The sequence below is a fragment of the Coregonus clupeaformis genome, unplaced genomic scaffold (assembly GCF_020615455.1).
Source record: "Coregonus clupeaformis isolate EN_2021a unplaced genomic scaffold, ASM2061545v1 scaf0047, whole genome shotgun sequence".
Taxonomy (NCBI): domain Eukaryota; kingdom Metazoa; phylum Chordata; class Actinopteri; order Salmoniformes; family Salmonidae; genus Coregonus; species Coregonus clupeaformis.
Genome location: NW_025533502.1, coordinates 533,164 through 550,786, shown reverse-complemented (window position 1 = coordinate 550,786; position 17,623 = coordinate 533,164). Strand labels below are relative to the sequence as shown.

At 44.8% G+C, this 17,623-nt stretch overlaps 1 protein-coding gene across 4 annotated transcripts in view; it reads left to right on the top strand.

The window, feature by feature from the left end:
• The window catches only part of LOC121551200 (cytohesin-1), a 105,526-nt gene that overhangs the window by 62,342 nt on the left and 25,561 nt on the right, over window positions 1-17,623 (top strand). For all 4 annotated transcript variants that reach the window (XM_045212738.1, XM_041863746.2, XM_045212737.1 and 1 more), the window contains exon 2: window positions 12,409-12,491. In XM_045212738.1, the coding sequence (XP_045068673.1) occupies window positions 12,409-12,491 (83 nt within the window). The remainder of the gene's footprint in view (window positions 1-12,408; window positions 12,492-17,623) is intronic.

Sequence of the window (17,623 nt, the reverse complement as noted above, 5' to 3'; positions counted from 1 at the left end):
GTGGGCCGGAGGTAAAGAGGAGACCCTGTTTTGGGGACCGTGCCCAGTGCCACATTGTCTGCATCACTGACTGACTGGCATTCCTTTACAACTCCTCACTGCTGCTGCTCTGTCTTGTAAAGGGGGTCTAGTCAGGGGGTGGGTGTCTGTGTGCGTGAATGCGTGCATGTGTTGGAGGGGGCCACTCTTCCCAAATATATGAAGGGGAGGGACCAGGGAGTCTATAGCTGTAGTACTGAAGAGATCCAGTGAGATGTGGAGATTAAAAAGCAATGACCAGTCTCTTATAAATCAGCTTAGTTGTTCAGGCAGACAACAGCTCTGGTAAATGAGATCACATATCAATAGACCTCTAGCTAATAGAGTGTGCTATGGGTGAGTCTATCTATGTATCTGTTTAAATGCATCGTGTTTCACCATGAAGTGAAGCATGGTGGACACTAGGCTCCCTGATTGGTTTAGGCAATTCTATAGAGACTTTGGTGGGGAGGGGTACTAAACTGGACCTTAGCAATGCTTTTAGCTGGGGTGGATGGATACTCTCCTCTACCCTCCTGCACAGGCCATGAGGTAGAGGGGGAAGACAGACGGACAGAGAGGACCAGGGCTCACTGTGGTTACATTGGGTTAGGGGGGTGGGGAAGACAGACAGACAGACAGACAGACAGACAGACAGACAGAGAGGACCAGGGCTCACTGTGGTTACATTGGGTTAGGGGGGTGGGGAACAGACAGACAGACAGACAGACAGACAGACAGAGAGGACCAGGGCTCACTGTGGTTACATTGGGTTAGGGGGGTGGGGGAAGACAGACAGACAGACAGACAGAGAGGACCAGGGCTCACTGTGGTTACATTGGGTTAGGGGGGTAGGGGAACACAGACAGACAGACAGACAGACAGACAGACGACAGGCACACTGACAGACAGACAGACAGACAGACAGACAGACAGACAGACAGACAGACAGACAGACAGACAGAGAGGACCAGGGCTCACTGTGGTTACATTGGGTTAGGGGGGTAGGGGAACACAGACAGACAGACAGACAGAGAGGACCAGGGCTCACTGTGGTTACATTGGGTTAGGGGGGTGGGGAAGACAGACAGACAGACAGAGAGGACCAGGGCTCACTGTGGTTACATTGCATTTTGGAGACAAGATGGGACAGTAGGAGTAAGGGGGAAAAGGAGAGGAGAGGAGAGGAGAGGAGAGGAGAGGAGAGGTGAGGTGAGGTGAGGTGAGGTGAGGTGAGGTGAGGTGAGGTGAGGTGAGGTGAGAGGTGAGGAGAGGAGGAGGGTATTCAGGTCTAATGGAAACTCTGAAAGGCCAGATGGGGTGTTGCTGGTTCAATGGCAAAGATAAGGGCTCATTCCCAAATGGCACCCTATTCCCTTTAAAGTGCACTACTTTTGACTAGGGCCCATAAGGTTGCACGATATAGGGAATAGTGTGCCATTTGGGATGTACCCATGGAGGAGAAACACGATGCAGCACAATGAAAGGAGTGTCTAGCCCTGGAACACTTACTGATTACTCCAATGCACACACACTGATTACTACGCATTACTACACATCCTTCCTACACACACAATAATACAAGTATTTGCTATATTCACATAGCTCTTTCATATCTATGTTAGGCTACACCCAGTCAGCACACAGCTGTTGTCAGTCAGTGGAGTTTCCATGTGTCTGATATGATTTCAGTAAAGGCTATCAGAGTATTAGACAGATGTTGTGGTGCTGAGAGAGAGAGACTGTGCCCCTCTGGGTTGGGTTGGGGTATACTACCCACTCAGTACCCCTCTAGGTAGGTACAGGCAGTGGTATCAGGGTACAGAAGATTTCTGTCCAACAATACCCCAGAGAGCGCCACTGCCCCAGGAATTTGGCCTTAGCAGCGAGAGGGACCTGGGACGGAATGAACACAGCGGCTTATTTTGGCGGTCACGTTTTTTAGATCAACCTCCGAATTGGGTCAAATCAGATCAGGGGAGGTGGAGAGGGAGAAAGAGAGAGAGATTTCCTCTGAGCTGTCCTTTGGAATTTTAATTTCCTGATTTCCTGAGGAGATTCTCCAGTGATCTGGACTGAAACTAGTCGTTTGGTATCTCTTCTTCCAAGATGGCAATCTGAGGGGGGAGGAGAGAGATTAACTTGATTGTGGTCCAGATTGTTGCAGGAAGTTGTGAAATACTGAGGTTTGTGTTCGTTCGTTCTCGTGACAACAAGAATAGAAAAGGTCCCCTGATCTGTTCTGTGTATGTCACACATACCACCGCAGACTCGTTTACCAACCTGCTCCCCAACAGAGCAGCTCAAACCCTGTCTGGCTGGACTCAACATCTATTGGGAAATAAAACAACAACCCACATAAATGGGTCAGTTAGAAATCAGGGTTAATTTAGGCTCAATAAAAGTGAGAGCTAAAGCTCATCCGCTAGCTGTAGCAGGTCAAACCTCAGATTAGTGTGTAGCAGCACCAGACGTGACCTCTCTTTGTCATTCACTGGATTGTCTATAGCAATAACTCCAACCCTGTTCCTGGAGAGATACCGTCCTGTAGGTTAACTCCAACCCTGTTCCTGGAGAGATACTGTCCTGTAGGTTAACTCCAACCCTGTTCCTGGAGAGATACCGTCCTGTAGGTTAACTCCAACACTGTTCCTGTAGAGATACCGTCCTGTAGGTTAAATCCAACACTGTTCCTGGAGAGATACCGTCCTGTAGGTTAACTCCAACCCTGTTCCTGGAGAGATACCGTCCTGTAGGTTAACTCCAACCCTGTTCCTGGAGAGATACTGTCCTGTAGGTTAACTCCAACACTGTTCCTGGAGAGATACCGTCCTGTAGGTTAACTCCAACACTGTTCCTGGAGAGATACTGTCCTGTAGGTTAACTCCAACCCTGGTCCTGGAGAGATACTGTCCTGTAGGTTAACTCCAACCCTGTTCCTGGAGAGATACTGTCCTGTAGGTTAACTCCAACCCTGTTCCTGGAGAGATACTGTCCTGTAGGTTAACTCCAACCCTGTTCCTGGAGAGATACTGTCCTGTAGGTTAACTCCAACCCTGTTCCTGGAGATACTGTCCTGTAGGTTAACTCCAACCCTGTTCCTGGAGAGATACTGTCCTGCAGATTTTAACTCCAACCCTAATCTAGCACACCGGATTCTAATAATTAGCTGGTTGATAATCTGAATCAAGTTGGAGCGAAAACCTACAGGAGGGTAGCATTTCAGGAACAGGGTTGGAGGGTATCTCTCCAGGAACAGGGTTGGAGGGTATCTCTCCAGGAACAGGGTTGGAGGGTATCTCTCCAGGAACAGGGTTGGAGGGTATCTCTCCAGGAACAGGGTTGGAGGATATCTCTCCAGGAACAGGGTTGGAGAGCCCTGGTCTAAAGGGCTTTTCACCATTACTGAGTCAAACCAACCTGTACTGAGCTGGCCTGTTTACGCGTCCACAATAGTTGCTGGAACCGGGATGAAAAGGAAAATGTGGAAAGATCTGAGCCAGCACAGTTTTGGGTTGGCCCTAAAGAGGCATCTGATGTCTGAGCCAGCACAGTACGGTTTGGGTTGGCCCTAAAGAGTCATCTGATGTCTGAGCCAGCACAGTACGGTTTGGGTTGGCCCTAAAGAGGCATCTGATGTCTGAGCCAGCACAGTACGGTTTGGGTTGGCCCTAAAGAGGCATCTGATGTCTGAGCCAGCACAGTATGGTTTGGGTTGGCCCTAAAGTGTGAAAGAGGCATCTGATGTCTGAGACAGAACAGTACGGTTTGGGTTGGCTCTAACGTGTGAAAGAGGCATCTGATGTCTGAGCCAGCACAGTACGGTTTGGGTTGGCCCTAACGTGTGAAAGAGGCATCTGATGTCTGAGCCAGCACAGTACGGTGTGGGTTGGCCCTAAAGAGTGAAAGCGAAATCTGATGTCTGTACCAGAACAGTTTGCTTCAGCTCGGCACAGTAGTGTGAATCCCTCAGTAAATTCTCTCTCTTTGACCCACACTTTATCCCCCTACCTTCCTGTGAGCCACCCAGAGGCCCATGGTGTTGCTGTGGCCAAGTTATTTGGACTGAAAATATACAGTCAACAGAGTTAGTTTTTAATGGCTGTTCTACGTGATAGATAGTGTTACTGTTTTATTATGGAGAGTTTCAGAGGAAACAGAATGGATTGTGAGAGTGCTGACACAGCAGGGGTGAACAGTAAGCCTGAAGGGGGTGTGTGATTCCCCTGGATGACCTGCTTTCCAGGCAGTACTAGGCCCTAGAAAACAGGACGTGGGCGGTGGGTCTCTCTCATCCCACGCAGACACACACACACACTTCACACACTCGCCTCTCCCTCTGGTTGGCTACTGTAAGACTGAGAGTATCTCGTTCACTGGTTTCAAAATGTTGATGACTATCATCACGCTGACCTCTGACCTCTACAGATGTATTGAACTGTTCCAGTAAATGCAGGATGTTTCTGAGATACAGAGAGGGGAGATTATGAGTTGTCCATCTGATGATGAATATAATGCTATTTCACTTATCTCATGAATATGTAATGGCACTTCTCTTCACCCCCCATCTCCCACTCTCATGCCTCTGTCTGTTTCTATTGTTGCACATTGTGTGTGTGTGTGTGTGTGTGTGTGTGTCTGTCTGTCTATTTGAATGGTAAATCTCTATTGATAAACTGGTTAACTCAAGATGTAGCCTAGGCCTATTCACAATACTGGTGAATGCATATTCAATAGGAGTGAGTGCATGCATGTAGTTATTGAGCTTGTTTTGGCTGATTTCATGGGTCTACAGATGAAAAACAATCTGTTTCCCTTCCATTTGGGACTTATTTTATTGTACTGATCAACCAAACCGTTTTTCATGTTCTAGTATCGAAAAAGTACTGAAGTGTCGGTATACCATGCAACACTAGAAAGGACAAAGCTACAAAACAACAAGACAACAATTGGACCTGGGTACTCCTACTCAATATGGCTGACATGATACGGGAATGTCCTTTAGTGAGCTTTGTATCAGGGGGAACCACAGTAAAACGGTTTCTTCACACTGATTTACAGGGACAGACAGACAGACAGACAGACACACTGTATCCCCTACTGTGGCAGCAGGCGGAATATTTTATGTTCGTTATTTGCCAGTGCCCTGATCAATGACAGCCAAACAACAGCAATCACAGGCAATATTCCCCCAGTATCCCAACACAGTCCCCCTCAGCAATTAGTTGAAGTGGATGGGTTTTCCCAACCCCCCCGCCTCTCTCTCTCAGGGTGTTTCCCAAATGGAAGAGTAATTCCTTTATAGTGCACTACTTTTCAGTAGGGCCCATGTCAAAAGTAGTGCACTATAAAGGCAATAAGGGGCCATTGGGGACACAGGCTTATATTCTGAGAAGGGAAGTGAGTGTGACATGGCACTGATGTCACAACAGGAACGGACTACTCCCTCATGTGGTTCTTGTGTGAAGCAGAGGGCTTGTCTTGACCTGCGGCTAGGGCTGTGTGTGTTTCTGATACGGCCCTGAATAGCCTGCCGTGTATATGTCTGGGGAAGAGGATTCCTATAGTATTATAGGAGGAAGGCCGTAGTTAAGGGATGCCTTGGTCTCTCTCTCTCTCTCTTTAACTCTTTCTCTCTTTAACTCTCTCTCTCTCTCTTTAACTCTTTCTCTCTCTGGGTCCTGTGGTGTTCTTCTAACTGTCCCTACCAGCCAAGACAGGAATGCATTGGGTGTCTGTGTATGTGGTTTCCCCTGATGCATCCACCCAGTATGACTTTAATGTTTACTTTCAGGATGAGCAGTTCATTTCCTGTTTGTTAAGCACGCAGCACTGCTCTGGCTTTACTCAGCGTGACATTCACTTGTGCAATTGATGGAAGATGAGGCCCATGAAATGTAAAACGCCATTAAATAAAATCTGCCCTATTGGATTTGGATTTGGATTTGGATTTGGATTTGTACTAGGCCTATCAGCAGCAGCAGCAGCAGCAGCGGCGTGTGTGTGTGTGTGTGTGTGTGTGTGTGTGTGTGTGTGTGTGTGTGTGTGTGTGTGTGTGTGTGTGTGTGTGTGTGTGTGTGTGTGTGTGTGTGTGTGTGTGTGTGTGTGTGTGTAGAGTATGTAAGGACAGGTATCAAATCCATTCTTTGTCTCAAGGAGATTCTGACTGGCTGCATAAAGAAATAAAAGGCCATTCTAGTATTTATTTAGCTGTGTGTCTAACAGACATAGGATTTGTCCAATAAGAAACCCTTGTTATTCTTTAGGACTCCTGTAGTCTATTATCCCTGTTTAAAATGACCAGACATTCTAGTTTGGGATTCAAAGTGTTCTCATCAAGGTATTGGGTTTGACAGTTACTTTCAATATTTAAATGAAGCATTTTAATTATGCACTCTAATTTCAGTTTTGTTTTTAGGTTGGAATTTCAGATAAATTCAGCATTTTCCAGATCACATACGTTTTTGCTTTTACATGAGCATTTTCTCAGCTTTGAGTGAAGCGTCTGTGGTAGGTGTCATGAATTATGAAGGTGTGTGTGTGTGGGAAGGAGCGCACGTGTGGTGTGAGCATTCGTGCATGCATGCGCACACATGCTTCGGTGTGTGTGTGTGTGTGTGTGTGCATGCCTGTATCTCAAAAATACATTAAACCTTGTTCTTTCTGGTTGGCTGAGTGTGCCCTTTCCCTATGGATCCCTGTGCTGGACTTGTAGCCATAAATACACACACTGGTGTCCATGCTTCCCCATCCCTGGGTTTGTTAACCTTCCAGTGAGCCCCACCGGGGTCAACCACAGCCCATGACCTTTGACCTATGAACCCTCCAGCTTATGATCTCCTGGGTGTTGAGGGAGGAGAGAGGTCACCAGCGGGTGCTGTTCACACCACCATAGAGAGAGGCTCTGGGGTGTAGATAGTTTCCCCGAGTACAGGGACCACCTTGCTTATCGTCTGTGTTTTACCAGGAAATTGATGCATTGGGTTTGAGTGACTCAGACATGGCTCATTGATTGTTTTCGGAAATTAGCTTGTTGTCTCAACATGTATGAAATGATTTGAGTTGGGCTGAGTGAATGTCTGCATTTGAGATTGTTTCAGAATCCTCTGTCACAGGCTCCTGTTGTTGTGAATGGGGTCACCTTTGGTTCGTTCTGTATTGGTATGGCTCTCCTTGACTTTCAATGGCCCTGACGCACACACACACACACACACACACACACACACACACACACACACACACAGAGAGCAGCCCCATCATTCAGGACAGATTGCTCCTCCCTCAGTCCTTGTCCCGGGGGAAGCTAATAATAACCGTACATGCAGTGACAGGGCTTTGAGATATGCCACGCTAGTGCTGTCCTGGCACTGCTGGCCTGGGCTTGTATTTCACTTAGACTGAGCTGGTACACACACACACCAGAGGATATTATCCCTCAGAGTACAGTATAGAGCATGTATAGTGTGAACTGGAGGAGCCACAGACCATTACAGAACCTTTGAGTTCATCCAGTTTGTTGCCCGTTGTGTTGTTGGGAATGGATGTGAAGTTCTCACATGAGGAGAAGTGGTTTGTCCTGAACTAGGGCATCATGTCCTGGCAGGTGGTGTTATCTGTGCGACATTCCTTAATTCTTTCCAATGTGTCAAGTAATTCTCTTTTTGTTTTCTCATGATTTGGTTGGGTCTAATTGTGTTGTTGTTGTTGTCCTGGGGCTCTGTGGGGTCTGTTTGTGTTTGTGAACAGAGCCCCAGGACCAGCTTACTTAAGGGACTCTTCTCCAAGTTCATCTCTCTGTAGGTGATGGCTTTGTTATGGAAGGTTTGGGAATCGCTTCCTTTTAAGTGGTTATAGAATTTAACGGCTCTTTTCTGGATTTTGATAATTAGCGGGTATCAGCCTAATTCTGCTCTGCATGCATTATTTTGTGTTTTTCGTTGTACACAGAGGATATTTTTGCAGAATTCTGCATGCAGAGTCTCAATTTGGTGTTTGTCCCATTTTGTGAATTCTTGGTTGGTGAGCGGACCCCAGACCTCACAACCATAAAGGGCAATGGGTTCTATAACTGATTCAAGTATTTTTAGCCAGATCCTAATTGGTATGTCAAATGTTATGTTCCTTTTGATGGCATAGAAGGCCCTTCTTGCCTTGTCTCTCAGATCGTTCACGGCTTTGTGGAAGTTACCTGTGGCGCTGATGTTTAGGCTGAGGTATGTATAGTTTTTTGTGTGCTCTAGGGCAACAGTGTCTAGATTGAATTTTGTATTTGTGGTCCTGGCAACTGGACCTTTTTTGGAACACCATTATTTTTGTCTTACTGAGATTTACTGTCAGGGCCCAGGTCTGACAGAATCTGTGCAGAAGATCTAGGTGCTGCTGTAGGCGCAGTGGTCTAAGGCACTGCATCGCAGTGCTAACTGTGCCACTAGAGATCCTGGTTCAAATCCAGGCTCTGTCGCAGCCGGCCGCGACCGGGAGACTCATGGGCGGCGCACAATTGGCCCAGCGTCATCCAGGGTAGGGGAGGGAATGGCCGGCAGGGATGTAGCTCAGTTGATAGAGCATGGCGTTTGCAACGCCAGGGTTGTGGGTTCGATTCCCACGGGGGGCCAGTATATAAAAAAAAAAATTATTCACTAACTGTAAGTCGCTCTGGATAAGAGCGTCTGCTAAATGACTAAAATGTAAATGTAAATGTAGGCCCTCCTTGGTTGGTGACAGAAGCACTAGATCATCAGCAAACAGAAAACATTTGACTTCAGATTATAGTAGGGTGAGGCCGGGTGCTGCAGACTGTTCTAGTGCCCTCGCCAATTCGTTGATATAAATGTTGAAGAGGGTGGGACTTAAACTGCATCCCTGTCTCACCCCACGGCCCTGTGGAAAGAATTGTGTGTGTTTTTTGCCAATTTTAACCGCACACTTGTTGTTTGTGTACATAGATTTTATAATGTTGTATGTTTTTCCCCCAACCCCACTTTCCATCAATTTGTATAGCAGACCCTCATGCCAAATTGAGTCAAAAGCTTTTTTGAAATCAACACAGCATGAGAAGACTTTGCCTTTGTTTTGGTTGGTTTGTTTGTCAATTAGGGTGTGCAGGGTGAATACGTGGTCTGTCGTACGGTAATTTGGTAAAAAGCCAATTTGACATTTGCTCAGTACATTGTTTTCACTGAGGAAATGAACTGGTCTGCTGTTAATGATAATGCAGAGGATTTTCCCAAGGTTGCTGTTGACGCATATCCCACAGTAGTTATTGGGGTCAAATTTGTCTCCACTTTTGTGGATTGGGGTGATCAGTCCTTGGTTCCAAATATTGGGGAAGATGCCAGAGCTAAGGATGATGTTAAAGAGTTTAAGTATAGCCAATTGGAATTTGTGGTCTGTATATTTTATCATTTCATTGAGGATACCATCAACACTATAGGCCTTTTTGGGTTGGAGGGTTTGTATTTTGTCCTGTAGTTCATTCAATGTAATTGGAGAATCCAGTGGGTTCTGGTAGTCTTTAATAGTTGATTCTAAGATTTGCATAAAATGTATATAGTATGTATAAGCTGGAAGTAGAGGCCTAATCGTTGTTGTTCACTAGTTTACTCCAATTAGGGAAGGGGTGGTGGGGTTGGAAGATAATAAAGGGAAATATATTTTTTTAAAGTATTGTTAAGTTGCGTCAATTCAAATCTGGTATTAGGAACAAAAGAGGTCAACACGACTTCTAAGATATACTAGTATTTTAATTAATGAAAAACCTTCAATGGTAAATATGATGTTCGTATATACGGGTCCACTGAAATACCACGCAGGGCATTCAGAGAACTAATCCATTGTTACAGGTTCTTCTTCAAATACTCTGACAGTTTTTAGTTCCCGCTCTCTGCTGGGCCTATCAGGGTAGAGGTTGGGCGTGGTTTAGACTTGCCCAACCTATCCGTTGGCGCACCGGCTGGTCCCAGCCCCTTGGCGCATCCCTGTTGCCAGGTGTCTAGTTGTTTTGCAACTTATCCAGAAAGTCAGCACTTTTGCAGTACACGTCCTTGGACGGTTCACAGATCACAATAGAGGCAGTGTAGTCTAGTATTTTGAGACACAAGTTCTTATCTCATCCTAGCCCCTAACGTTCCTCACATAAACAATTTATATCAGGATAGTACAAACCTATGCTTATCATTAATGCATTCCTTCTAAGCTATTCATCACATACAGATCCAATTACGAGAAAATAGAACCCCACAGTATGTGTATGTATGTGTGTGTGTGTGTGTGTGTATATATTTATATGTATATATATGCATATATATATATATATATATATATATTGTGAGGGAAAAAAACATAAGGGGGATTGGAAGTGATGCAGACAATTACATTGATGGAAGTTACAATCTATCTGCAATATTAAAGCTGATCTACCCCCTAAAAAATAAAAAAAATAAAGTTTTGCATTTGACGTTGTTTCTTTTTTTGCTGTTTGTTCTTTGTTATAGGGCCAAAAAGATTGGAGAAGTGGTTTACCCATACATCTCTGTTTTGGATAGATAGCTCGTCGTGTTGTTGTTTGTTTAGTGTTTACCAATTTTCCCAGAAGTGGTTAGAGTCTAATGATTCTTCAATTACATTGAGCTGATTTCTGACATGCTGTTCCTTCTTTTTCCGTAGTGTATTTCTGTATTGTTTTAGTGATTCACCATAGTGAAGGCGTAGGCTCAGGTTTTCTGGGTCTCTATGTTTTTGGTTGGATAGGTTTCTCAATTTCTTTCTTAGGTTTTTGCATTCTTCATCAAACCATTTGTCACTGTTGTTACTTTTCTTCGGTTTTCTGTTAGATATTTTTAGATTTGATAGGGAAGCTGAGGGGTCAAATATACTGTTTAGGTCTTCTACTGCCAAGTTTACACCTTCACTATTACAGTGGAACGTTTTGTCCAGGAAGTTGTCTAAAAGGGATTGAATTTCTTGTCGCCTAATTGTCTTTTTGTAGGTTTCAACACTACTTTCCTTCCATCTATAGCATTTCTTAATATTATTCTGTTCCTTTGGCTTTGATGCCTCATGATTGAGTAGACTGTGATTTTGCTGTGGTCTGATAGGGGTGTCAGTGGGCTGACTGTGAACGCTCTGAGAGACTCTGGGTTGAGGTCAGTGATAAAGTAGTCTACAGTACTACTGCCAAGAGATGAGCTATAGGTGTACCTACCATAGGAGTCCCCTCGAAGCCTACCATTGACTATGTACATACCCAGTGTGAGACAGAGCTGCAGGAGTTGTGACCCGTTTTTGTAGGTTATGTTGTCGTAGTTGTGCCTAGGGCGGCATATGGGGGAGGGAATGCTGTCACCTCCAGGTAGGTGTTTGTCCCCCTGTGTGCTGAGGGTGTCAGGTTCTTGTCCAGTTCTGGCATTTAGGTCACCACAGACTAGTACATGTCCCTGGGTCTGGAAATTATTGATTTCCCCCTCCAGGATGGATAAGCTGTCTTCATTAAAGTATGGGGATTCTAGTGGGGGGATATAGGTAGCACACAGGAGGACATTTTTCTCTGTTGAGATCATTTCCTTTTGAATTTCTAGCTAAATGTAAAATGTTCCTGTTTTGATTAGATTTAGTTATGATAGATGTGGCTGATGGTGCTGTGGTCTCTCTCTTCCTCTCTCTGTCTTTCTCTTCCTCTCTCTCTGTCTTTCTCTTCCTCTCTCTCTGTCTCTCTCTTCCTCTCTCTCTGTCTCTCTCTTCCTCTCTCTCTGTCTCTCTCTCTGTCTCTCCTCCTCTCTCTCTGTCTCTCCTCCTCTCTCTCTGTCTCTCTCTTCCTCTCTCTCTGTCTCTCTCTTCCTCTCTCTCTGTCTCTCTCTTCCGTCTCTCTCTTCCTCTCTCTCAGCCTCTCTTACTCTCTCTTACTCTCTCTCAGCCTCTCTTACTCTCTCTCAGCCTCTCTCTCGCTCTCTTCCTCTCTCAGCCTCTCTCTTCCTCTCTCTCTGTCTCTCTCTTCCTCTCTCTCTTCCTCTCTCTTCCTCTCTCTCAGCCTCTCTTCCTCTCTCTTCCTCTCTCTCAGCCTCTCTCTTCCTCTCTCTCGGTCTCTCTCAGCCTCTCTCTTCCTCTCTCTGTTGCTCTCTTCCTCTCTCTCTGTCTCTCTCTTCCTCTCTCTGTCTCTCTCTTTCTCTCTCTCGGTCTCTCTCAGCCTCTCTCTTCCTCTCTCTCTCTCTGTCTCTCTCTCTACCTCTCCCACACCCGACTCAGAGCCTTCTATCACGTTTTGATAGGATAGTTGTTACCAGCCTAAGGGAACAGGTAGGATACAGTGAGAACCATAGGGTCAAGGAAGGTGTGTTCTGTGAGTATTTTGGGATAACCCAAACCTAACCTCTCTATCTCTCTCTGTCCCCACAGTGCCAGACGACCTCACCCCTGAGGAGCAGCATGAACTGGAAAACATCCGCCGGCGCAAGCAAGAACTGCTGGAAGACATTCAGGTACGGTGTGTGTGTGTGGGGAGAGTAGGAGAGTAGGAGAGAGGTGTGTGTGGTGGTGGTGGTGGGGGGGAGATAGTGTGTGTGTGTGTGTGTGTTAAGATGTAGTGAGGGTTACATCAGTATCAAAGCATCTCCCAGTATCATAATGTGTTCCAAACACACATTGACAAGTAGATCCTTAGTGTGTCTACAGTACAGGAGATCCTTAGTGTGTCTACAGTACAGGAGATCCTTAGTGTGTCTACAGTACAGGAGATCCTTAGTGTGTCTACAGTACAGGAGATCCTTAGTGGGTCTACAGTACAGGAGATCCTTAGTGTGTCTACAGTACAGGAGATCCTTAGTGGGTCTACAGTACAGGAGATCCTTAGTGTGTCTACAGTACAGTAGATCCTTAGTGGGTCTACAGTACAGGAGATCCTTAGTGTGTCTACAGTACAGGAGATCCTTAGTGTGTCTACAGTACAGGAGATCCTTATTGAGTCTACAGTACAGGAGATCCTTAGTTTGTCTACAGTACAGTAGATCCTTAATGTGTCTACAGTACAGGAGATCCTTATTGAGTCTACAGTACAGGAGATCCTTAGTGTGTCTACAGTACAGGAGATCCTTAGTGTGTCTACAGTACAGGAGATCCTTATTGAGTCTACAGTACAGGATATCCTTAGTGTGTCTACAGTACAGGAGATCCTTATTGAGTCTACAGTACAGGAGATCCTTAGTTTGTCTACAGTACAGTAGATCCTTAATGTGTCTACAGTACAGTAGATCCTTATTGAGTCTACAGTACAGGAGATCCTTAGTGTGTCTACAGTACAGGAGATCCTTATTGAGTCTACAGTACAGGAGATCCTTAGTTTGTCTACAGTACAGTATATCCTTAGTGTGTCTACAGTACAGGAGATCCTTAGTGTGTCTACAGTACAGGAGATCCTTAGTGTGTCTACAGTACAGGAGATCCTTAGTGTGTCTACAGTACAGGAGATCCTTAGTGTGTCTACAGTACAGGAGATCCTTAGTGTGTCTACAGTACAGGAGATCCTTAGTGGGTCTTACAGTACAGGAGATCCTTAGTGTGTGTCTACAGTACAGTAGATCCTTATTGAGTCTACAGTACAGGAGATCCTTAGTGTGTCTACAGTACAGTAGATCCTCAGTGTGTCTACAGTACAGGATATCCTTAGTGTGTCTACAGTACAGTAGATCCTTAGTGTGTCTACAGTACAGGAGATCCTTAGTGTGTCTACAGTACAGTAGATCCTTAGTTTGTCTACAGTACAGTAGATCCTTAATGTGTCTACAGTACAGGAGATCCTTAGTGTGTCTACAGTACAGGAGATCCTTAGTGTGTCTACAGTACAGGAGATCCTTATTGAGTCTACAGTACATGATATCCTTAGTGTGTCTACAGTACAGTAGATCCTTAGTGTGTCTACAGTACAGGAGATCCTTAGTGTGTCTACAGTACAGGAGATCCTTAGTGTGTCTACAGTACAGGAGATCCTTAGTGTGTCTACAGTACAGTAGATCCTTAGTTTGTCTACAGTACAGTAGATCCTTAGTGTGTCTACAGTACAGGAGATCCTTAGTGTGTCTACAGTACAGTAGATCCTTAGTTTGTCTACAGTACAGTAGATCCTTATTTTGTCTACAGTACAGGAGATCCTCATTGAGTCTACAGTACAGGAGATCCTTAGTGTGTCTACAGTACAGGAGATCCTTATTGAGTCTACAGTACAGTAGATCCTTAATGTGTCTACAGTACAGGAGATCCTTAGTGGGTCTACAGTACAGGAGATCCTTAGTGTGTCTACAGTACAGTAGATCCTTATTGAGTCTACAGTACAGGAGATCCTTAGTGTGTCTACAGTACAGGAGATCCTCAGTGTGTCTACAGTACAGGAGATCCTTAGTGTGTCTACAGTACAGGATATCCTTAGTGTGTCTACAGTACAGTAGATCCTTAGTGTGTCTACAGTACAGTAGATCCTTAGTGTGTCTACAGTACAGGAGATCCTTAGTGTGTCTACAGTACAGGAGATCCTTAGTGTGTCTACAGTACAGGAGATCCTTAGTGTGTCTACAGTACAGGAGATCCTTAGTGGGTCTACAGTACAGGAGATCCTTAGTGGGTCTACAGTACAGGAGATCCTTAGTGGGTCTACAGTACAGGAGATCCTTAGTGTGTCTACAGTACAGTAGATCCTTAGTGGGTCTACAGTACAGGAGATCCTTAGTGTGTCTACAGTACAGGAGATCCTTAGTGTGTCTACAGTACAGGAGATCCTTATTGAGTCTACAGTACAGGAGATCCTTAGTTTGTCTACAGTACAGTAGATCCTTAATGTGTCTACAGTACAGGAGATCCTTATTGAGTCTACAGTACAGGAGATCCTTAGTGTGTCTACAGTACAGGAGATCCTTAGTGTGTCTACAGTACAGGAGATCCTTATTGAGTCTACAGTACAGGATATCCTTAGTGTGTCTACAGTACAGGAGATCCTTATTGAGTCTACAGTACAGGAGATCCTTAGTTTGTCTACAGTACAGTAGATCCTTAATGTGTCTACAGTACAGTAGATCCTTATTGAGTCTACAGTACAGGAGATCCTTAGTGTGTCTACAGTACAGGAGATCCTTATTGAGTCTACAGTACAGGAGATCCTTAGTTTGTCTACAGTACAGTATATCCTTAGTGTGTCTACAGTACAGGAGATCCTTAGTGTGTCTACAGTACAGGAGATCCTTAGTGTGTCTACAGTACAGGAGATCCTTAGTGTGTCTACAGTACAGGAGATCCTTAGTGTGTCTACAGTACAGGATATCCTTAGTGTGTCTACAGTACAGGAGATCCTTAGTGGGTCTACAGTACAGGAGATCCTTAGTGTGTCTACAGTACAGTAGATCCTTATTGAGTCTACAGTACAGGAGATCCTTAGTGTGTCTACAGTACAGTAGATCCTCAGTGTGTCTACAGTACAGGATATCCTTAGTGTGTCTACAGTACAGTAGATCCTTAGTGTGTCTACAGTACAGGAGATCCTTAGTGTGTCTACAGTACAGTAGATCCTTAGTTTGTCTACAGTACAGTAGATCCTTAATGTGTCTACAGTACAGGAGATCCTTAGTGTGTCACAGTACAGGAGATCCTTAGTGTGTCTACAGTACATGGAGATCCTTATTGAGTCTACAGTACATGATATCCTTAGTGTGTCTACAGTACAGTAGATCCTTAGTGTGTCTACAGTACAGGAGATCCTTAGTGTGTCTACAGTACAGGAGATCCTTAGTGTGTCTACAGTACAGGAGATCCTTAGTGTGTCTACAGTACAGTAGATCCTTAGGTTTGTCTACAGTACAGTAGATCCTTAGTGTGTCTACAGTACAGGAGATCCTTAGTGTGTCTACAGTACAGTAGATCCTTAGTTTGTCTACAGTACAGTAGATCCTTATTTTGTCTACAGTACAGGAGATCCTCATTGAGTCTACAGTACAGGAGATCCTTAGTGTGTCTACAGTACAGGAGATCCTTATTGAGTCTACAGTACAGTAGATCCTTAATGTGTCTACAGTACAGAGATCCTTAGTGGGTCTACAGTACAGGAGATCCTTAGTGTGTCTACAGTACAGTAGATCCTTATTGAGTCTACAGTACAGGAGATCCTTAGTGTGTCTACAGTACAGGAGATCCTCAGTGTGTCTACAGTACAGGAGATCCTTAGTGTGTCTACAGTACAGGATATCCTTAGTGTGTCTACAGTACAGTAGATCCTTAGTGTGTCTACAGTACAGTAGATCCTTAGTGTGTCTACAGTACAGGAGATCCTTAGTGTGTCTACAGTACAGGAGATCCTTAGTGTGTCTACAGTACAGGAGATCCTTAGTGTGTCTACAGTACAGGAGATCCTTAGTGTGTCTACAGTACAGGAGATCCTTAGTGTGTCTACAGTACAGTAGATCCTTAGTTTGTCTACAGTACAGTAGATCCTTAATGTGTCTACAGTACAGGAGATCCTTAGTGTGTCTACAGTACAGGAGATCCTCATTGAGTCTACAGTACAGGAGATCCTTATTGAGTCTACAGTACAGTAGATCCTTAGTGTGTCTACAGTACAGGAGATCCTTAGTGTGTCTACAGTACAGTAGATCCTTATTGAGTCTACAGTACAGTAGATCCTTAGTGTGTCTACAGTACAGTAGATCCTTAGTGGGTCTACAGTACAGGAGATCCTTAGTGTGTCTACAGTACAGGAGATCCTTAGTGTGTCTACAGTACAGGAGATCCTTAGTTTGTCTACAGTACAGTAGATCCTTAATGTGTCTACAGTACAGGAGATCCTTATTGAGTCTACAGTACAGGAGATCCTTAGTGTGTCTACAGTACAGGAGATCCTTATTGAGTCTACAGTACAGTAGATCCTTAGTTTGTCTACAGTACAGTAGATCCTTAATGTGTCTACAGTACAGGAGATCCTTAGTGTGTCTACAGTACAGGAGATCCTTAATGTGTCTACAGTACAGGAGATCCTTAGTGTGTCTACAGTACAGGAGATCCTTAATGTGTCTACAGTACAGGAGATCCTTAGTGTGTCTACAGTACAGCAGATCCTTAGTGTGTCTACAGTACAGGAGATCCTTAGTGTGTCTACAGTACAGGAGATCCTTATTGAGTCTACAGTACAGGAGATCCTTAGTTTGTCTACAGTACAGTAGATCCTTAGTTTGTCTACAGTACAGTAGATCCTTAGTGTGTCTACAGTACAGGAGATCCTTAGTGTGTCTACAGTACAGTAGATCCTCAGTGTGTCTACAGTACAGGAGATCATTAGTTGTGTCTACAGTACAGGAGATCCTTAGTGTGTCTACAGTACAGGAGATCCTTAGTGTGTCTACAGTACAGGAGATCCTTAGTGTGTCTACAGTACAGGAGATCCTTAGTGTGTCTACAGTACAGGAGATCCTTAGTGTGTCTACAGTACAGGAGATCCTTAGTGTGTCTACAGTACAGAGATCCTTAGTGTGTCTACAGTACAGGAGATCCTTAGTGTGTCTACAGTACAGGAGATCCTTAGTGTGTCTACAGTACAGGAGATCCTTAGTGTGTCCACAGTACAGGAGATCCTTAGTGTGTC